This window comes from Vanessa cardui, chromosome 8 (genome assembly GCF_905220365.1).
Source record: "Vanessa cardui chromosome 8, ilVanCard2.1, whole genome shotgun sequence".
In the NCBI taxonomy this organism is placed as follows: Eukaryota; Metazoa; Arthropoda; class Insecta; order Lepidoptera; family Nymphalidae; genus Vanessa; species Vanessa cardui.
In genome coordinates, this window is record NC_061130.1 from 5851354 (window position 1) to 5879047 (window position 27694).

The window sequence follows — 27694 nt, forward strand, 5'->3', positions numbered from 1 at the left end:
TAATTGGCAATATTTTATCATTCATTATGTACTTAGAATTAAAATGTTAATATTTTATAAATGATAATTGAAAATGTAGGTCCATAACTTGTTTTGTTAATCTCATTTGTTTTTTTTTATTCAACCATCTTTCATTTTATATTTTTTATTACTAATAAATTTATTCGTTTTATAATAATAGACTGTTATATGCGTAGGTACATATTTTATAATTGCTCATATATCTAATTTTCTTCCTTTTCCTTCATAATAATTATTAATTAATTTACCCTAAAAATTACTATTATTCTATTAATAATATATCTCGCGCTTGCATTGTATGAATTATTAACTTGGAATTAAATTAAATTATATAATGCGGAACATTATTGGTTGTAGGTAGCTTATGAAGTTCGTACCTAAACAAATAGTTTTATTTTATGCAATAATCCCTATTAAGTAGATATAAATGTAGGCACTGGACATTTTGATTTTACCTAAATATAATTTCAAATATAATATAATTTAAATTTAAATCAATAGATTCCGAATTTATAAAATTGCAAACAATACTTACTTTGTTTCTTAAAGGTCAAGAAATATCCAATTCGTGTTTGATATAAAGCAAGAAACTTTATTGGCGCCTACTTGGTAAGTAGCTTTACCAACAAAAAAAAATTGAAGGTAAGATAGATATTTTTTAATTAAAAAAAAAGAATACTTAAATAAATGATTTCTCGTGTATATTGCTATTATTAAAAAAGCAATTCACATACAAATGTTTGTCAAGTCTAACAATATTATAATATTGACTTCATCGCTAACAAACTCCGGGCATGTCAAAAGCGCACAACAGATATAAGTATTATCAAAAGGGAGGGATACAGATTACTATTATTAGTATTTGGGAGCGTCGTATTGTCACATCCATTAAATTGCACGGAGGGCGGGGCCGCGGCACGCCCCGGCGCACGCCCCCGGGCGGCTGCCACCCCACGCCGCGCCGCGCACCGCTCCGGGCCACCACTCGAATCTCAACGCGACATCTCACTAAAACGATTTGCTCGCAATCGCATCACGCGTTCACCCTATTATCCTATCATTTCAGTTATAGTAATCAGTGAGTTTCCGGTTTCGCGTACATATCATGAAAAAGCTTCCTTTGTAGCTACAGTTTTTCTATATCGAATAATATACAAAGCCCTTGAGCGTAATTATATACTTAAGAACTACTCTGTGTTGTCGTGATCGTATATCGAAAAATGGTCGTAAGTAGCGCGAAAGGAGTATGATGAGGTGTGGTGTATACGAGAGGATATCCTGTGCGGAGTGGTGCGCGCCACGGCTAGGACGGTGAGGCAGCGTGGCGGAAGGTGCGAGCAGCCAGCGAGAGTGCGAGAGCATGGGCGGGCCGGGTGGCTGGCCACGCGACGCGCCCGCGCTGCTCAGCACGGCGCTGCTGCTGGGCGGCGCGGGCGGTGGGGCCTCGTTGGTCGACCGCCCGCCGCCGCCGCTTTTCACCATCGACAGCATCCTGGCCCCGAGGCCGCAGCCACCGATGCCGCCGCTGCAGCTGCATCATCTAGCCCATTCGCCTTTCCACAGAGCTCACGATATTTTTGGTACGTCTGATATTATTTCACTATATTTTCGTAGCTTGTTATAAACATTTGAAATGTATATGTTTAGGTACTTAGACGATATGAATAAAAAGTGTGTAGAAAGTTATCCAAACTTAATTATTATAAATAGGAAGATATTTTTAAAATAATTAATATATTTGGCATAAAGATAAACACAATATACTTTTAGTTACAAGTGAAATTGTATAACAATTGTAGACGTGCCCTGAAACAACCAATAAGAAAGAGTATTTTTTTAAAGATCAAAGTATATAGTCTTTCATTTGCCCTATATTCCACTATTAAGAACTTTTTTTATTTATAAGTTTGCACACTATAACTACATAAATTAAATACCAAGTGGGGTTTCAGAACCCAACTAAATTAAATCACGGCTACAGATTGATTAAGTAGACAAAGAACCATACAAATAAATTACACATTTAAAAATACATGACATGTAAAATCAATATTAATGTTAATTGTATACCGTAAATAGTATTATTCTTGGGTTTCATGGACCTTTAATTTAATCACAAACGCTTGTGTCACTTTGCACTACATTTATTTATCATCTATAATTGTATAAATTGATTTCGGATTAAATTCAGAACTACGTTTTCCCCTATATTATCTCCTTGTTTCTTTGCTCCAGAATACTCCAGTCTAATTCTTACAGTATATACATTCATTATTATTAATTATTCGTTTCTAATTACAATTATATAATATTTATATTTAATAATTATAATAATAATTCAATTACAGATATAGTTTATTCTAAATTCAGATAGAAAATAGAAATAAAATATTTTTGGTGAAAACTCAAGTATTTTATTGTGAATTTCCGAATATAATATAGGTATGTTTGAAAAAAAAAATGCATCCATAAGTAGGTATATTAGATCATTAACAATTAATAATTGATCGGTGTATGATATTCCTAATAAGTAGGTATATACCTACAATGTTAACAAAAATATGTAACAATATTTAATTAATAGCCATAATAATAAGTCAGGTGTAGCCAGTTAAAAAATATAGTACCTCATGCTATTCACTCCCTAATGATTTTTAACTAACAAAAGTACACAAGTTACATAATTGAAGCTTATCTGTACGATATAAAAATAAATGTCAGTTATTAATTCCAACGTTAATAAATCAACCATTTATTATTTTATAAATAATTTATCTAACAAAATAGCATTATAATAAGGAGTTTCATTAGTTTTTTTATAAAATTGCCAAGATTTTTACAACTTAGCATTACTTTAAAGTTTATTTTAAGTAATAGAATATTAAGTATATTCACATTTAAGCTAAGTAGCGCGCATAAGTTGCCTCGGGCTATCCGTGGCGAGAGGGATCGTGGGGTGAAGACAGGGTTTATCCCAATTAAAGTCTTTCTTTCTCTGGAAAAGTATTTAAAATTTGAAAAATATCTTCGGGCTTTTATAAATCGCAACCAAAAAAACAAATTTATGGTTAAAATGTTTATTTATTTTGTATCCCTTACAACGGAATAGTCTTATGAATAATTATTAATGGTAAATTTTTGCCGTTCCTAGTCGTTTGGTGATTAAAAAAATCTATAAATAATCTAAAGAAACAATGGTGTTCCATTTTAATAAAATATATATAGTTATTTTTAATTTGTACTTCGCTATCGAAGTTTGTCGATGGCTTTGCTGTATAAGGTAGTCCGTGATAGGTACGCAGATAGAGCATTAACTTCAACTTCATCATTTATCTTTAACAAGATAGACATAAAATCCATACAGAAAATTTAGTATATCAATAAAATCTTTAGGAAAATGACGGAAATAGGTACTACCTATATTATAATTGTATTTTCTTGATACCTAACTTTAATTGGTTTACATGATTGCTCTTGCTTTTTATACTCCGTTAGCATATCTATATTTTTGTGGGTCCTATGATTTGAAATAAAACATCTGGGTTGATTTCATCCTACATAATTAAAATCCACCTCGCTTCTCAGTTACGGGATCACAGCGATCCGGCAAGTATAAATGTCTAGTAAGAATATTCGATCTAACAGCTAAATCCTGGCAGAACGTTCGGTAACCTTTACGTATAGTCAGAGTAAGAAAACCTTCGTCAGTTTTCAAATTAATTCCTTTATCAAGTCTTAAACTCTTAGTATCTTTCGACTCTAAACATCAAATCATTGCGACGCAATAAGTCATTCTCAATCGCAAATTAATCAAATTATCGCTCATACTGAGCACACGAAAATAGATCTTAAGGTGACGAACCTTTTCTTACCCCGACTTTACGTTCATAATCAATGGCTAATAATGTTCGTAATTAATAAATAATTATTAATTACGACTAGTAATACTAGGTGGTATTATGTGAATTATCTTCAAATTAAAATGAATGTGGACTGAAGGATATAATTTTGAAAATGACATTAATTGGGTTTTTATTTTTCTTTACTGTAAGGAAAAAACACTAAATAACATCGTACGTCATAGTTGCACTCATAAAGCTTTGTGTTGGCGCATACGTGTGGACCTGCACTACATTTATGTTATATGACATTTTGTCTATGATAACTACGATATTCTACATAAATTTGTAATCCTTTTTTATCTTTGTACATATGTTACTTCCTTCACATTTCAAATTTGAATATCAATCCGCTACGATTTCTTGTCTTAGTAACACCTGTATCTTCAGATAAAAGTATTTAGCAAAACCAAAGAAGTTTTCTTTAACCTGCCTAAATACCGTACAGTCTGTAAAAAAAAAATAATGGTAATGCATAGAAATGGGCAGTTTCTCTTCCTCTTATAAAGTTATTTCTTTCACAGGACTGCACTCTAAGACGATGTTGCCATTTTACATCCGACAAATGTGTCGGTCCAACCTTATGTAGTCTTGCTTAGAGACTAATAGAGATAAACGATAATATTATTGTACTTATTTTAAGCTTAACTAAATTATTCAAGATTAAGAAGCACAGTGGTAATTTTGTATAAAATATTTATTACACTAGAATGAAAATGATATTGTAGAAAAAGCGGTCGGCACTTATTTATTACATACAAATTTACGTATTTTACTTAAATAAAACCAAGACTAGTATTTTTCTATCTATTTATGAATAAATAAATGTTTATATGTTAATGAATATTTCAAATTATTTAAACGTAGGTAATATGAATAAGTTAAGAAACAAATTTTAATCTAGACGGTGTATTGATAAAAAGCTTTCAAGTAATTAATCGTGACTTCATAATTTTTACGTATATCTTTAAACATTCACATCAACAAAACGTAAAAAAAATAATAAGTAGATGCAAAAAGTACAGAAACAAACCCTAATACGTCGACACGCGTCATGTTACAAGTAGCCTAGTATTTTTAAATCAATACTGCTTAGACGGGCGCGCTCCCGTATAAATGTGAAGACGGTGAGCCAAAAACCATCGATAGCACCTTAGAAATACGCTGGCGGCCTTAAAAGCTTTTACATTTTATCAAAAATAATACATTGTAATACCCCAGCGACGCCGGAAGCATGCAAAAATATTGAATTTTTCTTTATAGCGTTGTATTTGAAATCAGTCAGGCAGTTCCAACCGCGTCTAGGGAGCGCTTATATGTCCTTAAGCTCAGATGTTCACGGGTCGACTGCTTCGCTGTTCGGTTAATTCTAATCGCCCACGACGTCTTCAACCTAATATTTTTATTTTGTATTCAAATTTCGATGTTTATTTTGTAGATCTTGCTTTAAAAAATATGCGTTCAAGTACACATTTATAGATTATATTGGTGATACAATTTAAATAACATTTGGTATCATTGGTTTTAATTTTTTATCAGCGGTTTGTGATTATTTAATCATATTGCGAATGTTTTAGCAGTGTTTAATTTTATATTCCGACCTAAAATGACCGATTTCATTGATTTTACCAGCGAACTTGAATGGAATGTATTTTTATTTTTGGTTTAAGTACTAAATTTGTTTAAGTACTAACGCCAGTAAAAACGTAAAAGTTCGCGACTTTCTACTTTTCTTTCTTTCAAACTCTCATTTTATGTCTGTTGTGCCTATTATACATCGTGATTAAATATGCAATGAATGCACGACTCGCAGATACGTGAAGAAATATTTTGATTTACCTACAGTACGACGAATCAAAAAGGCTTTTTTTAGTATGTATTGACGGACAAATTCACCAGTTGATTTACCATCATGGTAACAGCTCTATAACAGCAATGCGCCGCCAACCTTACAACTAAAAGAATGATGACGAGCCATTACACTGGCTCACTCACACTTTAAATTGGAACACAACAATATTATGTATATAAGTGCTTTTCTTGTTTTGCGAGTATCTTTACTTTTTCAATAGCATTAATATTTTAAGTCGGAAAGTTTTTAAAACTATTTCAGCAAACTAGTCCAGTTTGATATTTTTGGTAGGCATTGTGTGCGACCTATTCATTCAACTATGTTTAGAGTAATTCTATAAACAAATAAGTACGTATGCATTTTGAGTAAACCGATTGACACTAGGGAAAATGTGTTTTAAATAACCACGAATAGGTACGTTAGAGTGAATAGAACTATTGTATACAGATTTTTGTTTTGTGGTGAAACAGACTAATAACATAAAACTTAATTTGATGTGTATTAATGATTTAGCTTTGAAATGTACAATTTTGTAAGACAATTTTGCAATTTTGTAGTTGTATTACGTAATCCCAGCGGCTCTACCAACGCTTTATTTTTAATGCAATTTTTATATGTATCATGTGAACGTGATATATGTTTTCATTAACTAAATTGATAAATAAACACCCATCGTCCTTATGCGTACTAATTCAATCACTGGAGACTAATAAACAACTGAAAAGAAATTAATCTGATACCATTGAAAGTATAGTAGTTATGGTGTTCATTATGGATTCGTGAATAAATGGCGTTTTTAAAGTCAGTGAACCTGCAATCGTCAATTTCTATTTAAGTAATTAAAGCAGGTATTTATAAGAAGTTAAATGGAACAGTGAATTATATTACCAATAAGAAGAAATTATCAGTTTATAGTGCAATAAATAAATTAATAGTAATGAAACTACTTGTACACACGGGGTTGTACCCTCTTCTACTGCGCTTGGAATCGGTTACAATTTGCTTTGCTATAGTTGCTAGGTTTACCGAGTCTATGGTCTCAGGCCCCTCTTTCTCATTGGGCAAGTGCCCAGGGCCCCGCGGTCGGTAGGGGCCCCCTCCCTAGTTCTTGCTAGATCACGAGAAGATAACCAATATTTATTACCAAAGCAAAATAATTCTATGAAATCAAACCTAAATTACTGAAAACGATACCAATTTACTAGCTTTTACAGGCGTGAAGCTATTCTACTCTAGCCCATAAAATTATGCTTTCCGACTTCAGTATGATTACCTACATAAATTTATATACAATTTAATAGAAAAAAGAATCATAAATACACTCATGAAATAGGGATGAATGAAACCGCAAAACACCAATATCATAACATGCCCAGGGCATAGGTTAAAGACGGCCCTATCTATGGTTAGATCAGATTCGGTTATATTCATGGCGTGAAGATACATAAGTATAAAATAATTGTAAATATATACTTTCATAAGCATTTATAACCCGTTTAGGATTATTTAACTTTTTTTTGTTTCCATAGTATATAATGGTGTCATACCCATTGCATCTACGCGTGTTAATTGTTGTGTTAGAAAATACCTATTTTAAATAATTTCAATAAGTATTTTCATTTGTTTACAACTTTAATAATTTTCTGATTCATTGATGTTGTAGATAGTTATTGGAAATTGTTCATGTACATATCAAAATCAGTATATTATGGTATTTTATGCAGTGCCCATGGTTTTCAGTATCTTTTATACTTACTGTCACATTAAATAACATTTAACAGGTACTTAACGCCCCCATTAATATATATATAAATGTTATCTCAATGCAATACTACGGAGGCCATATACCGTTAAATATCTCTGAACAGACAATATCTGTATAGCGTTCACATAATAATTAATCTACAGCTTCGGATTCAAGCTAGCAGAACTGTAGTTAGGTACTACAAGTAAAGATAAATTGGTTTGATTAATTGGATGGATTGATAAACCTACAAGTAAATCTCCTAACATTTGTAATTGCTTTGCAATAACGCTGTTACTCACCTCAAATACTTAAACTCGACTCTAGAAGGAATACGGAATATATTAACTAAATAAATATATTAGCAATTATAGCGACCTACCCCGGCTTCGCACGGGTGCAAGACTGATACTAAATATACAACAGAATTTGTTTATTTACGCCATCGTTATTGTTATATAGATACTAAGTGATGATAAAACATGATTTATATTATTAATGATATACAATAGCAATTATTTGTTTCTCTCTATCATTGATCTAACTTTCCTTTACAACAATGTAACGCTGGCAAATTGATTATGAAAAGATTACTTCGTGATATTATCACGTAAGTCATCAAGGTCATTGGGGTACCGATTTACAGTTGAATCAGATATGTGTTCACTGTTAATACCGATATTAGTTTGAGTTAATTGTGTCCCGTGTGAGCAACCCCCTCTTTATTTTTAAATAAACAAAGTCAGTAACACACTTTATGAGAGTTTATTTTGTTATTATTTCATAATCAACCGACTTCCAAAAGGAGGAGGTTATCAATTCGTCTGTATTTTTTTTTTTTTTTTTTTTTTTTTTTTATGTTTGTTACCTCATAACTTTTTACTGGGTGGACCGATTTTGATAATTTTTTTTTTGTTTGAAAGGTAGTGCTTCCCGTGGGGTCCCATTTTTTTTATTTTTTTTTCCGATGATGGTATCCATGTGAAAACGACATAAGTCTTAAATTTGCATTATGTATATGCGCGACAAATAGGTGAATAACTGAAAATCACGTTAACCAATTTTGATAATTCTTTTTTTATTATAAAATACATACTTCAAGGGTAATTTGGTGAAAGTTTGGTAAGGTTCTGAGCACAGGATCCATGACAAAGTAACGGAACGGAAGGGAACGGAACAATTCTGAGGAGCACGTTAGCGATACTCGGTCGAATCTTTTATTTATAGGTTATTTGAATATTTGAGTCACCTTCCGTAATCTGGTTATGTTTATGTAATTATCATAGTCGAATATTATAATCAACTAGCTACCCACCCCGGCTTCGCACGGGTGCAATAGTGATACTAAATATACTACAGAATTTGTTTATATACGACATCACATCGCAAACTTCTAAAATTATCAGTGTTTCTTTACTATATTGTTCATGTTTTATATACACAAACCTTGCCCTTGAATCACACTATCTTTAAAAAAAAAACCGCATCAAAATCCGTTGCGTAGATTTAAAGATATAGGGACAGAGAAAGCGACTTTGTTTTATACTATGTAGTGATGGAACTCCTATACGGCTCGCAGTTAGGGTGCGATATGGGACAGAATTTCTTACTATCTTTAATCAAATTTTGTGTATGTGATGTGATGTCATATGATGTACGAAATATAGTTGGTCTTTTTCAAAGTTTTTTTGCTGAGTTCGATTACAGCTCTTTCGAGGGATCCTTGTAGTTTACGCCGCGTGACGTATTAAATCCGCATTTTCGAAAGTCTATTTTTGCTTTATTAGCAAGTTTCCTTTGAAATTGTCCTCGAAGTAGTTTCTGACTCATATAAACGGAACGTTTAATCTATCCATATTAAAAAAATTAGTTAGTCAACATCAGCATCACTTAAAATCAAAAAATAAATAAAATTTTAACAAAAAGAAAAACCGACTTCAAACAAAACACTATTTTAAAACAAATGAATATGCACGAAAAAGTAATTAAAATAATTGCGTATTCAACATATTTTTTAGAGTCTTCCTAAGTTAAATGAAATGAAAAATATTAGACTACTTAAAAGTCGATTAACGATTATATCATGTAGTTATAATTATTGTTATATTTGGAGTCGGTGTCAGCCAATAAAACCCTACAGTATATCTATCAAAAAACAATACGAGAATACTTTAACAAATATGTTTTTTACAAATTACCTTTTACACAATAATATACGGGATCAATCAAGGGGCTCGTATCGCTTCTTTCTTTTGATTGTTGGGGCAAGGGTACCGTGGCTGACACCGGCTCCAAATATACCAATAACTATAACTACATGATATAATCGTTAATCGACTTTTAAGTAGTCTAATATTTTTCATTTCATTTAACTTAGGAAGACTCTAAAAAATATGTTGAATACGCAATTATTTATTAAGTACTTGTTGTTGTCGACAGGATCCTTTTTATTATAAAAAGTAGATATCCAAAACTTACCTGATAATGTTTGGGACGTATTATTTCTTTGTTCTATTGATATTGAATAGTTGTAAATAATAAAATTACCAAAAAAGACCCGCTCAGATTCTTGCCAATAAAGTTGAAGATCAAAATCCAGCTTTAATATAAAAAAATAGCAAATATCTTTATACAATGTAAGATATTTAAAGTTATATAATATGTTATAAGCCAGTCCTTTGTCTTAAGTATAAAAAAATGGCAATAAATTCAAATTTATAATGAAACAATATTGAAGAAACAAACTAGAAAAAATCGGTATATCCTCATAATATTAATCTGAATCGGTAAGTTTGTATGAAATGCGTCATTAAATTTGTTTTTTCTTAAGCTACTCTCAAGCCACTGGTAGTAATTGGACCAATAGCAAATTTATACCACATTTTAAACTATGCCAAGTAACAATTACTCCAAAAATCGGTTTAGGGTAAATAATTCTCGGCAAAGATTCCGGAGTGGATGTTACAACTATTTTTATGTTCATTTTTGTTTCTAATTTTTCGTCATTCGTCATCAAATAAACATTATAAATCCTTGCGAAAATGGGAATATACTAACTGACTTATATTATTTTAGACTAAGATAACGATAAAAGTAGCATTTAAACTTATTTGTTAATTTAAAATATTTAAAATCTTGGATATGGTAGGTACACTGTTGATATAACAATATAAGGTAAATTTATATTTTTCCAGTGCCTCGTGTAACATTCTCTCGAGTAATGATCGATTTTCATCAATAAAATATCGTGGAATTTGATCAAAATAACTTAATTAAAGTAAATGTCAACAGTATTGTTCCGTGGTAGGAAACTCGTGATTTATTAATGCACGTGTATATTATTTTATATTTAATCTTTGATTAAATGCTCAGTTCAATCAATGGTTTTTAGTCGTACACTTATAAATTTGATCACCATCAAATAACATAACATATATATCTGTCTCAACAACAACAACAGCCTGTTAATTCTCACTGCTATGCTAAAAGGGAGAGGCCCTTTGAGGAGAAGGTTTTGGAAAATATTCTACCACGCTGTTCCAATGCGGGTTGGTGGAATATACATGTGGGCAGAATTTCTATGAAATTTGTCACATGCAGGTTTCCTCACGATGTTTTCCTTCACCGCTGAGCAAGTGATGAATTATAAAGACAAATTAAGCACATGAATCAGCGGTGCTTGCCTGGGTTTGAACCCGCAATCGTCGGTTGAGATGCACGCGTTCTAACCACTGGGCCATCTCGGCTCTATATATATCTGTCTATCTTAATACAATTATAAGATTGAAGAATAAATATATAAAGAATAAATGTTCTTCCTTTTTTCCGGCCAGGAAAGTTGAAATTGTCGGTTTTTATGCACCATCATATGCAAAGACGCACCTTACTATTGATTACTCTGTTAACTGATGAAAACTGCATGAAAATTCGTTGCGTAGCTTAAAAGAACTAAACTTAAAGACGTCGGTACAGCAATTTAGTTTTCTATGTAGGTGTAACTTATCTCGTCTTGTTCATGTAGCTCTTATAATTGATTTAAATATATTATAAAAATATAAATTACATAAAAAAGTCTATCTATCTTTAATTCAAATAAACGAATAAGACAAAACTTGAAATATCTGCTTGTTGATTGCGAAGCACAGTTTCCTTTAGAATGATATTGATTATATATTAAAACCTTCTCCGAAATGTGCTGCTTTTTCTGATACAAGTTTTATGTATATATATTTTTAGTGACGCATACAAAACATTCGTTTACTCACTTATTAATATAGATTAAATGTACTTACATACTATTTACATATACATTATCTTAGTATTTATGTGTCATCTCTAAAGTTTAAATAATTACAAAATAATAACTAACTAGCCATGTTATATATATTTTTATATACTAGTCAGATCAAAAATCAGAGCCAAGTTGAATGGTAGCGTTAATGCTACGTTCCGATCTACGAGCATTTCCCCGTTGAATCCCAATAATTGAATAACATTTCAAGTTGTTATGTAGGTATAGAAAAAATTGTTTTATGTTTCTTAATTTTGGAAGGCAGGCAAAATAATCCAAGACCATCTGATTGTTTCGTTGAGATATAATAAAATATTCTGATATAATAAAATTGGAATGTATGTTTGTAATATTAAAATAGCCCTTTTATTACTCAATGCATGTGTATTTATAAACGGTACATATACCAAAATATTTTTTTTACAATTTTTGTCTCTGTGTCTGTCTGTTTGTTCCGGCTAATCTCTGGAACGGCTGGACCGATTTTGACGGGACTTTCACTGGCAGATAACTTATATATAATAGGGATTAAATTATTATTTTTTTGTTAAATTCAAACGCGTACAAAAGTTTGCGGGCACAGCTAGTTTTAAATAAATTAATCTCAATGCTCTAGCCGCCAGTCAAGGGACGATAAAGACAATACTAAAAGAATTAAATTAAAGTAGAGGTGGTTGAATGTTTAGAATTTAGTGTTAGTATCGGCGTAGGGATTGTGTAGCGTATTTTTGCATTTTGAATTTTAACAATAAATCTTCTTAACCAAATCGAAACGTCAACTTTAAAGTATACGAGTTCATGACTAAAAAAGATTGGCCTGCAAGTCGACATCTCTAAAAGCCATATCAATAAATGTTCTTGTTTCATTTTTTTTTTAAATATATATTTAGTATCTGGCAAAAGAAAGACATTTCTAAAATATTTTTATATCGGGCAGGTGTAGGGAATGTGGTGACATCAGCCGGCGGCTATGCGGGTTTGTACGGTGGTTACGCGGCAGCTGCCTTAGCTGGGCTTTCGGGCCCTCCGCCTAAACGCAAGCGCCGACACCGTACCATCTTCACAGAAGAACAACTGGAACAACTGGAGAGCACCTTCGACAAGACACATTATCCTGACGTTGTTCTAAGAGAGCAACTCGCGTTAAGAGTCGACTTAAAGGAGGAAAGGGTTGAGGTATGTAATTATTGTATTCAATATTTTTTTTATATGAATACACATATATTAAATAAACCGCACTCATCAACGTACATCAACTTTCAATGTTTATAAATTGATACTGCATTCATTCTAGTCGAAAAAATACCATTAGTTTAATCAAACATTTATGCAACATTAAAATATATTTTTTTATTTATCTGTAATTATAGCAAACCGTCCAATAAGCAAATCGCCTAAAGCTTTATGGGTATCAAAAACATTATGTGTTTTAAATCCATAAATGTTATTTAGTTTTGTTTTGAATATTTATTATTTTATTAATATAGGTTACCATTGTTTAGTAGAAATATATGAGGTTAAAAATTAGTACTGTTAACAACTTACATGACTGCGTAGAACGGTTTTAAGCAAAACCCCGTTGAATCGTATAGATCTGAGCAAATAATTAAACATTTATAACATTAGTATGGATTATTTAAGTACCTTAGCGTGATTTCACACACATTAAAGGCATAAAACAAGTGAGTATTTGTACTATAAAAAGGCTTTAAGCGTTTTGAATTACACTTAGCTTTGGATGTAACAAACATTTTTGTTTATTCTAAATTATATTTAAATCATTTTTAGAATAATTTGATTAATTTATTGGGAATAATGATTAGCTTCGTTTTTTTTCCTTTCGGGAAGCAAAGCGGAAAGCTTAGAAGAAGTGAAAGGGTCGGTCTTAAGTGTCAATAAGGCTGACGCGGCATTTCGTGTGCCAACATTATGTGGGTGGCCCGTACCAAAAAAATAAATCCCATTTAAAGTACCCTATTTAGTTGTAATCTCTAATTTGTTTTTAAAGTTAAAAAGTAGTAGATAGTACTTGTTAAAAAGACCTTAAAGGATAATAATATATTACTCACGAATGTAAATAATTTTATTTCCACTTTAATGATTTGCAATATTATGACAAGTTAGATAAGAGTTATAATTTCTAGGAATAAAAGTAATCTTATATTAGTAACTTCAACATTGATGTATACCTACTTATCATGTGTTTTGGATCATGAAACGGAATATTGAAAAAAAAAATATTTAAATATGGTATAGTGAATTTATAATTAAATTAAATTTAAAATATGTTAAGAAATGCAATATCTACGATTTCGTTAGCAGTAGTTGGTTTCCGATGCCTTAAGTAAACTGTTACACAATGTGTTTATGTAGCTTAACTGTCCGGTCAGTATTTGGGCCGTCGGTTGTAAGCGAGAGATGTTTGCTGGCTACCGGTGTTGCTGGAGTGTGTGCCGTCCACTCCACTTCTTCATCGCCACCCAGACAGCGATTCGTCGATTGTTTACATGCCCGCATTTTTACTACTTTTACGCAAATTTAATTATATTCTTATGCGGTTAAATAACTACTCGTTTAATAAAATTATATTTATTTATAATAATTCTTGGACTAGCGTTACTGTTGATACGGTGCTAAGTTTTAATAACGGAGGCAATTTATATCCAGTTATCACAACATTGAAAGCACTCACATTTCGCTCGGCCGACGGCCGTTTATCGATATTTTTTATGTATTACTACTGGTTGGTTGTCATATGTTAGGCAAAAAAAGTAGGCTATGTCCTGTTGGAATTCAAGTCTGTTTCATATCAAATTTTGTATAGAAGAGTATAGAAGTAGAGATTAATTGCATTTTATGCGAATTTAGAAAAAAGAAGAAAACAAACAAATCTTAGCGCGTTTAATATTAATGTAATGTTCATCATATATTACAACCTAACAAAAAATTTAATAGTAAATTTGAATTGCGATAACACAGACACATTAAGATTGCGTATAAATATTATATACATACTATATATATGTATATAGGTATAGCCTCATTTTATTTATTTTATTTTATTTAAAATTACAAACAAAATAAAATTAATTACATAATTATTATATTTTTGCTAGCTTTAGAAAACCTAATTTGAGGATTCTTTCAAAATTCATTCCGATTGATTTGAATCTCACGGGCACAGATAGATTGTAGAGATTGTACCACATACACCCTGAAAGAAAAACATCTAATAGCTTTGGAAAACTCTACACAAATACATAACAAAAAGTTGAATAAGAGATTCATAGATCTCTCAACTGTTTCTTATCTCTCAAATGAATAAGCTTTTTTAATCTAATTTTATATTTAAACAATATATGGTTATTCTTCCTAACGGTAGCTAAAAATAATATTCCTTTGTATATCAAAATATATTTTGTTTAAACAGTTTGAGTGAATAAAAATTAAAATCGCTCGCTATTCAATAGAAACACGTGACAGAAATGAAACCCTTTGCTTCAAAAACGTTTTTATTTAATATCATATACCGAAAAGTTATTTACGAAACGATTTTACGGTAATTTGTTCAAATTTTACGCTTGTTACGCGCAAAGAAGCTTCATTTACTAAATTACCTACACACTTATGCATTATGGAACATTACATGTGGATTGACGATAAAGCGATCGCTTACACTGATAAGAGAGTCGAGATGGCCCAGTGGTTAAAACGCGTGCATCTTAACCGATGATTGCGGTTTCAAACCCAAGCAAGCCCCACTATATATATTTGTTTAATTTGTCTTTATAATTAATCTCGTGCTCAGCGGCGATGGAAAACATCGTGAGGAAACCTGCATGTGACAAATTTCATAGAAATTCTGCCAGATGTGTATTCCACCAACCCGCATTGGCACAGCGTGGTGGAATATGTTCCAAACCTTCTCCTCAAAGGGAGAGGAGACCTTTAGCCCAGTAGTGGGAATTTACAGGCTCATGATGTTGTATAACGTTGACTTAAACTCATTATGTATAGATTGATAGAACCTCTTGGAGTGAATCAAGAACTCGGGAAGGAAGTCAGTGTAGGAAAATTACTTTGTATTTTGTAACTCGCACACTTTAAGGATCACATTTAAATTCTCGAATTAATTAAAGTTTATTTTTACTTGATTATGGTTAAAAAGATCAATGTGATAAATTTAATCTTATTTATACGGCTTCTCGGCTAAAAAGTATTGGGCGACAAGTATAATTTGTTAAATGTAAACTTTTTATTAAAGAATCCTTATAAAATCACCGCGAGTCGAATAGAGAGCTAAGAATTTTACCTCGGGGCAAATAAAAAGGGACGTTCGACGTCGGGTGAAGCGGCGCCGCGAAAATTAATCTGAGTTAATTAAATTTGATTTATTTATGTTAGCCCGAGCTGAGGGCGCCGGGAACGATAAAAGTACAACAATGAGGCTAATGAGGGTCACTTGTAAGGCTTTTCAGAGGATAACTGTGTTTTTCCGATTTGCGTAACTCGTGACTCAATTTATCGATGAAATATAACCTTTGTGTGAAACCTTTTGCGTCGTATAATAAAACAACGTAATTTCTGCAAATCCTTCAAATCTTTTCGACTCTTTTAAATGTTATTACAGCCTCCATTGTATGTTTTTGTATAAGATCTTCGGATGTGGTGGACCTTTGATTAAATTGAAATATTATGTCATACAATCCAAGACTAAATTAATGATAAAAAGCGTGTACTTAGCAGGTGTTTGTTAATTTCTAGGCAAAAAAATTGAAACGTGAATGTAATTCATTGTCATAAATGTAATTAAAATAATATAATAAAGTTATTTAAATTGTGGAAAAGCGTAACTACTGAGTATCTTGTCGATTATTTTTAATTCTGTAAATGTATGTACGTAAAATTGTGTTCTTTAACACTTACCATGCCCCAGAATATAAAAATAATAAAACGATTTGCTATTATTAGCTTTCAATAGCATTCAATATGTACAATAAATAATTAAATAAGTTTATTGTTATAATAAAAACTTGCTAATAAATGCTGAACTTATCTATAAAACAAAAAACCTGTAATAAATCCTTTTTTTATTTAATATTATTTCAAAATGAATTTATTTTATGAATTTTAAATGGATCTCAATTTACTCTATTAGCTACCAATAATATTTCAGTAAACAAATGCTAGTAATGTAAATGCGATTGTTTGGATATTTTAACTCAATCAAGCCAAAATTACTGAATGAATCGGAATGAAATTTTGCACAGAGATAGAAACTTTTCTGCCACAAAAGCTTTTTATCTCTGAAAAATACCACTAGTTAGTAGGTATATATAACATCACTAATACCAATCACCTGCAAATTCCCTTCAGACACGTCGAAGTCGCGGGCGGAATCAAGTGTAGCCATATAAAAAAATTCTATGTTTTACGTCAAATTATAAATATTTTTTAAATAACCCCTATGAAAATAATATAATAAATAAGGCTAGGCTACCATGACCCAAAAATTTTACTTATACAGTTTATAAAACTATATTTAACAGTATTTGCATAAAACTCAAACATGCAGTAAAAATGTGGGCCAATTATAGTTGTTCAAACTTACCTACCTACTTGTTTACATTAATTTAACATATGTATCTACTCACTAAAAATAGAAATGATAGTATGGTTTTGTAGAACGTAAACACAAAAACGAATAAGTAAATTATTAGTTTCGATTACTTTTATAATCCCCGATTAATTCAATAATAAAATTAAACGGTCGCACGTACTCACTGTAGAGCTTAAAGTGTTAACGGTAAAACTGTACTAAAGTACGTAAAACAAACCATACAAGCCACGTATTAAAAAACATTACTTTTTTTGGATATTCGATATTTATACAGCGAGGTATTTTAAAAATGCTCGTTTCCGCAGTTGCAGAGCGTTGTTTCCCCGTTATTTGCGCAGCGGCAATTGGAAACTGCATTATTAAAACGCTTTTGTTTAGGCATCACAACACTTACTGAAAATCGAGTTTACCCTCACAGCCGAGTGCTTTGTTTCATTGTTGTGAATTATTTAAAATATATCTTAACTTTTTTAATGTGATCGAATTTAACTGCTTCTACATTCTAAATTGGAATCCTTAGTAATTTCTCAAGACAGGACATTATACATGTTATACCTGTCATTGAAATTATAGTTTAGAGTCAAAAAGAAATATAGGTATTTCTCATAATGCAAAAATTGTTATACATTAGCCTTTAAGAGAAGTTATGAATCAAGTTGCTCTACAGCGGACCTACGAGGTAGAGTTTCAATTCGCACATTCATTACGCATTCTTTGGTTAAGTTGCCCAAGTTTAGTCTGTGTAGTGTCGTTCTAATTATGATTTAAGAGACAATATGATACAGTCTATCAAACTACCCTGCAGCCTGTGATTGCGATTTTATTTTTAATCTTAAATTTACGTACGCTTCTGTTGCTCCTAGTAGGTAAATACAGAGGTAATAAGAGTAGGACGAGGATATTTTTAATTTCTTTGTTTTATAAGATGATGAACAACGCTGTGCAAACGAAAGACAATGAAGGGGTGGCATTGCTTTGTTTGAGACTCAATCATTGCATTTCAACTCTTTACATAATTAATAATTAAAGAGACACATAATCTCGGCGGTTTCAGCCGCCATCGCCCCGAGCGCAAGGTACGACTACGTGGAGTCACTGTTGATCTTTACTTTGAGAACTGTCTGATTAAATCGAAGGCTTTTGCTCACATCATGACTCTTCGCAAAGTAGGTACGTTATTGTAATGAAATTATCTATTTATGCAATATTCATTCTACGGAAGACAAAAGTCATGATAGTATTGCTAAATGAAAAACTCGTTTTAAATTAAAGTGTTGAAAGTTTCGCATGTCTACACCTTATAAGTAAGTTGAAGGTAACAGAATGAAGCTATTTCCAATTTAAAATAATACATAGTTTAGTAATATTATTTTTATATTAATACACAATCTATTAATATTTGAATTAAGCAGTAGCGATTTCTTAGTAATAAAATATATTTTGTTGAAATGTATTTTACATGACAAAATAAAAACGATATCGTTTCATTGTATATAAATACATATTTTTTGAATACCAGAAATAAAATAAAAAATAAACATGGAAACAAGTACAACTGAATGACAAAGCACATCCCCAGATAGCAATGAACAAGAAAAAGTGGGCGTGTCGCTCCGCCCAGTAGCAAGCGGCCCAACGTCGCTTCCTAGTCGCATGCAGCCTCCCTCCGGCAGGAATTATCTTCTAGCTATAAAAGAGATACGCTCGCAATGTGTTACTAAGTAATAAAGCGGCGCCATTTTGTCTTTTGCTTCCGCGTCGACTCAAAGCAATAACGCTTTTATGAGCTGAGCAGTGATCCGACGTCGCTGATCAAAGAGTTTGTTTCAGTTCATTTTACGCCTGTTGGCCATACCTGAATGTCAAACGATACGATCTAACTTTCAATTGTTTTGGTAGATTACACCATTTTATGCGACATAAATGATTTTAAATTACAATATTAAATTAATTATCTCATTTTATTTGAATAGTTAAACCATGATGATACTACTGATTTGATTTAAATTTCAGCAGATAAATTTGACTTCAAAACCATCGAACATACGTAATTGGTATAATTAGGTTTAACTTATACTACACGACGCAGCCAACTAGTTTAATTAGCCTTTTAATTAACAGCATAGTCATTTTAGTAAATAGCATCATTCAACCAAATGCCTGAATGACATTTTAGTCTCCCAGATTACGTTTATGTCTGTAACTAACTAAAACTAAAACCTTATTTAGATATATTTTAATCACAATTAATTTAAATATGCTATAATAATGTCGAATACTGCAAATTTCTGCGTAATTAGGATAATTACTTTCCAATGACAATTTTAGTTTCTAAAATTAAAAGTATAAAGCAAAAAACAAATAAACAAAAGTTAAACAAAATAGTCCTCATTATAACAAACAATGACAAAAATATTTTAATAAAATAATTATTAATAAGATTGGAATTCGTCAATTAGAGCTCTTTTGTTTCAAAAAGAAAGCAAGGGGGTTGATCATGCGCCTGAACTCATTCGTATACCACAATAAAATTTATATTAAAACATTTTTGACATGTTCAAAAAGGGAGTAATAACAGACACAAGGGACATAACATCTTAGCTCCCATGGTTGGTGGTGCATTGGTAAGAAAATGTTAATGTTTCTTAGACTTCCCATGACCGGCGGTGACCAGCACTTATCATCAGGTAGCTCAACTGTCCGTCTACCTAATATAAATAAATCAAAAAGAAAATTCGTAACGTACATCCCAGTTACTTCGTTATATAGTTACACATATTTTGTTGAGTTTAATTAAGTCATCATCCATGCGGACGCGTAGTTGCTCGTACATTAGAGTACGCTTTATATCCCTATTTCATTTTTAAGGCTTCATACGTTGAAATAAAAATAAGAATCCGTATACTTCGATGTCCGGCTGTCTGTATATTTTAATTTTTAAATTAACAACAATACGGGCATTTTTCAAATTCGTGTATTGTAATTCTATTGCTTTTCATATACCTATGTAATATGAAAAGCAATAGAATTACTATGGAATATTGGTTTAGGAAATCTGGTAGTCGACCTACTGATTTCGTTTTATCCGTTTTCTCGTCGCTCGTCTTTGCCAGTTGATTTTAACTAATCAATTGGTAAAGCTAACCGAAAACTTGAATATAAACGATAAATAACTTTATTTCCAGTAAGACTATTCTGTGAAATCACTGCGAAACTGGAGCGTGAAATGTCAGAATTTGATATACGACATTGACTATAATAATTAATAATTATAACATTTAAGGGATACACGTATCAAAATGGCGCATCGTCGTAAGTCAGTTGTCAACATGTCACGTCAGAGATACGAAATGTCAAAATTTTAATACTTGCAAAACTATTTACATTGCCTTATGAATAACTTGTCAGTGTTTTAATCTATTCAATGTTAACAAACATTAACCCGTATGTAATGTTTTCTCAATTTCAATTGGAATTAATCAAATCCGCAACCGTTTAGTAATGTAGGTACATTAATTTATGTGTATTTATTATTAATAGAAAATAAAATAAATTAAGTTATAAATAGTTCTGTGTTGTCATATAAATTATTGTAAGTTAAGTAAGTGTTAATTTAATAATAATCGTAGCAATGTAGGACTCTTGGGTTCGGCTCTGGCTGAAGTATCACTCTATTATTTATAGGCGCGTTCGATACGCAATACAAATTATTGTTTTCAAAGTATAACGTTTAGGGGAGCTCGATGTTTGTAAAACGACCCTCCGGGGTACCCCAAGCTATGTCACAGCTCAACGAAGATCACCCTTATAACTTCGACTGTAAGTTTTATTTCACTTCATAATAGAAATGATAAAATACTTTTTCGATTTACGATAGAACTGAGGTACTATTAATGCAATCTTTTGACAACTGAATTTCGATTTGGTTGGAGCATTGTGTGCAGATAGGTCTTTATGGCAGTAAAGAGATGCTGGCACGGTTGTTTGCGTGCGGTAATTGATATGAAGTGACAGACACTGGGGGTTACTTTTTCAGCCTCCGGCCGCGGAGAGGAGTAATGTTTTGACGTTAACCGAAAGGAGATGGGTGTGATTTGAAGTGCCCTTTGTGGAATTATACTCGCGGATGGCATATTTAATATTGACTAATGCATTTCACAGCTAATGGGGAGTCGAAATACGACAGGTGTGAGAGCTTTGCAGTGGCTTAGAAGGTGATTTTGATTCAATAGAAATATCGTTAAGCTTTATTAGTTTTATTATTAAATGTCTCCAATTAAATTTAAGTTTAATTTGTTTTTTATTTTCGAAACATTTTGTCATTATGTCATATAATGTTCGATACATGCATGTATATTTCAAATAAGTTAATTTATTAATAACTATACATTTAAATATATGAATAATAATCTCGAAGACTCATAAACTAAACCAATGACCAAAATAAGCGGTGAATGTAAATTAAATCGACATTAAAGTATCAGAGGCGGATCAGGTGGTCCATTAATAAATCAGTTCGCTAAAACCGTAATTGTAATCTCAAACAAGGCTTGCGGAGGGAGCGGCAATGTTTGTTCTAACAACATTATTACAATAAGTTCGGGTTCGGTTCGCCGCGGCGCCCGTCCGCCACTCAGCCTCACCGCGCGGTTCACACGATGCTCTCTTACTCACGACTATATTGCTTAAGGTTCGCCTCATTTTATGATCCAACCAAAACACAAACTTAAGAACTTTACTATCGTATCTGTTTATCTACGATGACCTCATCACATTATTTTTTAACTTAACTAAAATCATTAAATATCCGGTCTTTAATGGAAATTTTTCCAGCAAACATTAATCTACATTATGCCTTCTTTTAATATTTCCTTTAAAGTAAATTATGTATTCGATAATGAATGTACGAATTCCATTTTTGTTAATTTATTTCAGTGTAATTTCAATATTTCAATTTTAACTTGTATCAAATCAAATGATATTGATATCAATAACGCGCAGCATTTCCTCCATTAAAGGAAATTCAAAACAAGCTTAGAAATCTAATGATGGTTTTAGTATAGACGCCGCCGGCATTTTGTAGATATTCAGACGACAGGAGCTAGGCGTCGATGCGTGGAGCGCATAGCCGAGGGCGAAGTCCGACTCTCCGACATCATCTGCGTTTCTTCCCATACACATACACTAACCATTTCAAGTTACATAAATAAATAAAATCGCATCTTGCCGATATTCATAAAATTTGATGGGGTTTGAACTCTGGCCCAGAGAAAATAAGTGCACAACAACTTTAATTTAAAATAAACATACGATATTATTATTATACATGTATATAAATTCATTTAAAACGCAAAGGAAAATTGCAATGATTCAATATTAATAGTTTTGATCATGATAAATATGTTTTTTGTTTTTTTCGGGTGTAAATTGGAGGTGCTAACATGTCTTAAAAGTATTTTCGGTTTCTGGTATTCTAAAGAGAATTACTAATCCTGCACATTAACTCTATTTTATATGTTTTATAATAATATATGTTTACAGGTGTTGCCAATAAATTTTAATAGGTATACATCGAGAGCAATTGATCATAGACATGAAAAAAATTATCAAAATCGGTCAACCCAGTTAAAAGATATGAAGTAACAATCATAAAAAAAATACAGACGAATTGATAACCTCCTCCTTTTTGAAGCCGCTTGAAAATATGATTAAATACGTTGTTGCAGGCCATTCGTTGTCTGAATTTTAGATTTTGGGTAGGTATGGATAAGTGAGGGTTATTTTTATGTTTATTTAAGAAATTTACATATGAGTATATACATAGAATCATTATGGCAAGTTTTTACTGTTATGGTTATTTGACTATGTTGGAACTGTTAATAATTACTTAGATCGTCAATAATCAATTGCTAAACGTGGAAAATAAGCTATGTCCCTTGTGACTGTAATAAACTGGCTCACTCGATGAGTTTGTACAAAGCCTCACAGCATTCATTTAAAAAACTATGATTTAACCTCAAAAGGTTTTCTTCCACATGATTACTTCAAAAAGAAATTTATAGAGACAAGCTTTATAAAATAAAAGTATAATATTACGTCAGGTACAATAATAAAATACTTGTATTATTGTATAATTAATAATACTTGTATTATTGTATAAGTAAGAAATAAATTTGTAATTAGGATGGTTTTTTTTAAAGCCCTTCACGTCCCCTAATAATAGATATATCTAATAGTCTTTTTTTATATTGGTAATGAGTTATTTTTACGTTAGCCTTACATAGTATAATTTTCTTGAAATTTATTGTAAAATAATAATTCCTAAAAAAACCGAAATCGTCAATGCCAAGAAAAACCTATGCGTTTAAGCCACAAAGATAGGCTAGAATGTGTACGTAAAAGTAATATAGAAAAAAGTAGTGTTTCACTTTGGGTTGTTGAATTTGTAGCTACTTAATTCTAGCACAATGCTCCATATATCCGTGTATTGGTAAAAAAAATGGCTAGACTTTCTTTCCAAACTTTACATTTTTCTGACTATACTTTACAGCACTAGCAGGTTAGAAATTTAACACATTTGTTTAAAGAACACATGTTTTGTCTAATAGGTCACAAATAATTAATTAACATAATCAGTCAAAGTTATTTCATTAAATACAATTATTATTGTAGCAATAACAAGAACAAAAATATTTGTTTAAATTAATAATTAATTTAAATAGATATTTTTAAAATAATTAATGTAAAATATTTTATTGGCTTAAAGCATTTGGAGCCTAGGCAGGTTAAATGCTTACGACACAATCTCGTTAAACCGGAACAAAGGTGAAACTTATACACATTTACTATGCAGTTTAAAGTTTCAATAAAGCAGTGTTTGCCTCTGGTATAGCACGAGCTATTAATAACATATCAGGGTAGGTATGAATATCAGAATCACTGCAGCGCCATAATGGAATTTGGTATACTCGTATCTCGGACACGAAACAATAGCGACATTGCTCTCTATTATCCTTAAATCTAAGTCTGAAAACAGAAGAATTTACAATAACTTGTACATAATACAATACGCTATACATAGATAATATATCATATGTTCTTCCATGTGGTATGATATAGTGTTCTTAATAACTAGCGGCCCATCGTGGCTTCGCACGAGTGGACATATAAGTATTTTTTGATTTTGACCTTTTATTTACATATATTTATATTTAATAAATTATATACCTCTACTTTTCTTAACAATCCCTATGTCTGTTAGTGAAAACCGAATGAAAGTCCCTTTAGTAACTTTGGAGTGTATAGCGAGCATACAGACAGACAGACGCGGTCGGACTTTGTTTTATAATATTTAGTGATAACAAGACAACCTTAAATTAATTATTAATTCATCCGCCCTATGTATTAAGCGTTCGTACGAATAAGTCGGGGGTGTTGGTTTTATAAATTGGTATTGAATGAAAATAAACAATGAGCATTAACATCGAATAGTATGAATGGCGTTCAAAAGACGTGGGTTAGTTAATCTTGTTGCGGGAAGGCATCGACAAAACACGAGAAATGAGAAATGAGATAAGCTGAAATCATGCACCGTGCCGAGTAAGGAGCCGCCCTCGGGTCTGGCGATGGCAGCCGCCATATTTGCCGCATGAACGCCGCACAATGTCAGAGCACCCGATAAGTGCTAGAGCATCTCACTCATTTACCGAAAGTTAATAGGGCTATTGTTGGACTACCCACCGACACTTGTAATGCAATTAACTCCTACAATGGTGGTATCGTTAACGAATTAATTTTAAGCTCCCAGCTCCGATAAAATTCGGCACGCTTTAGGATTGCTCTTTGCCGCTATTGTTATCATTTAATATTTTTATTTATTGCAAAGATTTATAATGTATTGTTTTCTCATTCTCATTTCGCGTTTTTTATGACTACACTATTCTGTTTTTTTTTATGCCTACTGCAGTTACGTGCTTGCGTCTAACAAAATATTACTTATTCAATAATAGTCTTTTGTTACCGACTATATAATTAATTATGTAAAATTTATCAAAAACGTTTAAGAAAGTATAGGAATTAATTTAGATTGAAAGAAAAATAAACAGATACAAAATATTCATAGAAATATAAAGATGTATTTTCGCTAAGCTGTATTTCATTACATTAATAATATCGGCGTATTCCGTAGTCATGAATGAAGATCAGTTAAGGCCTTCACTGTTGTGACGTCTAACTAAGCCGCCACGACCACCCGCAGTCCGGATCCCAACGACACTTGTGAGTGGCAAGTCGAGTGGAAACGACCAAGTTTTACTGAGAAACATCATTGATTCCAGCAAACAAAAAATTTTTTTACTCCCGGTGTTAGTTCAGTAGCGCGGTCAGTGCTGTGTAAAACTGGGTCACTCAATTGTTCATGGATCACACACCACATTAAAATGTATTATTGATCACAACATAAGAATGAATTTTACTGGCGTTTGAATGCATTTCATATTTGAAAGAGCCATTGAAATGTATACGCTGTGTACTTCACACTTGATTTATTTTGTAAATATGATATTTAAATTGAATATTTTTAGTTTTTTCATTGTAACGAGAATGTTAACTATTCTACATTGTTAAATATTCTTTTATATTATCTAGATGTAAATACTTTATTAAGAATTTTATGATTTTATGGTTTTGATAAAATTATTAGGTATAAAACATAAAGATATCTTATATTTATTTTTTTAAATATAGATATTTAGATACAAAAAAATAGAATAATGTATGCTTATAAAAAAAAGTATGAAAATTATAAGATAAGTAAAATATGGACCAAGTATATTATGATTCTACATTTTCTTATACTTCGTTCAGCTGGTAATTAGGTATGTGTTTTTAGGGTTCCGTAGTCTACTAGAAACCCTTATAGTTTTGTCATGTCTGTCCGTCTGTCTGTCCTGGCTCGTTCTCCACCGTTTCTGCACCGATTGCCACGAAAACTGGTGGGGAGATGTATACTGATAATCCAAAAATTGGTTATTAAAATTATCGAAAAATAATTATTATTTTAATTTTTAATTTACATACAGAAGTGGACCAGCGTAGAAATAGAGATTGCTATATTGGCCCATTTTATGGAACCCTTTCATGTGTCAGCGTGTCCGACACGCTCTTGGCCGATTTCTATGATTTATCTATCGAAAGTCTATCTCCTGTGTTTGTCAAACGGCTGCAGTTAGCAATAAAGAATTGAAATAAAACTTAAAAGTGTGTTCTTTTGTGTCTTAAATGTTCAAGACACAAGTTTAATTTGCTTAAACTTTGACTAATATTATTAAATGTTTGCATTTTTGTTAATAGTGTTATTCTATAATCTCGATGTAATCAAATAATTGTATTACATATATAAATAAATAAATTGCATTTTAAAATTAATGGTTGATGCGTTATGCATTAGATGCAATTTCTGTTTAAATTGTGATATAAATGATTACATTTGTGACGTGGAATAACAATATGTTTACTCTGTGATTTATAATTGAATTTTATTTGCAGGTTTGGTTTAAGAACCGACGTGCGAAATGGCGTAAACAGAAGCGGGAGGAACAGGAGCGACTCCGTAAACTGCAAGAGGAGCGCGCCTGCAGCCGCGCCATGGTGTCAGCGCGAGCGCGCCTTTCGCCCCCTTCCCGACTACCCCCCGCGCCGCCCACGCCTCGTCCTTACACCGACGACTCCGAAGACTCTGATCTGGAAGTCGCTTAAGTGCTTGTGTTATAAGATATAGTGAACTTAAAAGTGCAAGAATTTGTAAGTGAATCGGTGTCATTAATAATATCATATTTAAATATGGAATATACTTTAAAACAAAGTGCACAAACGTTTAGCAATAAGGACTCGACATGACTTCGTAATAATAACATTTTGATTACTGAAGTAATTGTTATATAACTAAATTAATTAGATTTATAAAATTCTCGTATCTTCTAGAGTGTATCTATAGATATATAAGTATTTATAAGTTATTTTATGATTGTAGTGTAAATGTATCTAGTTAAATGGACAAGTACCTATCTACTCGTATCGCAAGCTTTGATGTCTTGAAATTGTAATATAGTAAATATATTCTAAGTTGTATATTTCTTCTTGCATCTGGATATGTAAGTGGTAGGTACCCGTATATTTACTTGTATTTGTCTCATCTCATCGTTTCCACGGTTATATTTGATGCTATTGTAAAATTACATTTGAATTTGTTTACACATTTATTTTCAAG

General features: G+C 31.7%; 1 protein-coding gene across 1 annotated transcript; it reads left to right on the plus strand.

The window, feature by feature from the left end:
• Positions 1-626: 626 nt before the first annotated feature.
• On the plus strand, positions 627-27694 carry LOC124532025 (homeobox protein goosecoid-like). The gene is made up of 3 exons (XM_047106650.1): positions 627-1601; positions 12745-12983; positions 26974-27694. Exons 1-3 carry the CDS (start codon positions 1382-1384, stop codon positions 27181-27183), a joined length of 669 nt encoding a protein of 222 aa, XP_046962606.1. The 5' UTR covers positions 627-1381; the 3' UTR covers positions 27184-27694.

Excerpts from the sequence above, each read along its gene's own strand:
- LOC124532025 (XM_047106650.1), top strand. The coding sequence starts at position 1,382 with ATGGGCGGGCCGGGTGGCTGGCCACGCGACGCGCCCGCGCTGCTCAGC. Across the intron at positions 1,602-12,744 it reads CAGAGCTCACGATATTTTTG|GTGTAGGGAATGTGGTGACA; the intron begins GTACGTCTGATA and ends TATATCGGGCAG. Across the intron at positions 12,984-26,973 it reads TAAAGGAGGAAAGGGTTGAG|GTTTGGTTTAAGAACCGACG; the intron begins GTATGTAATTAT and ends TTTTATTTGCAG.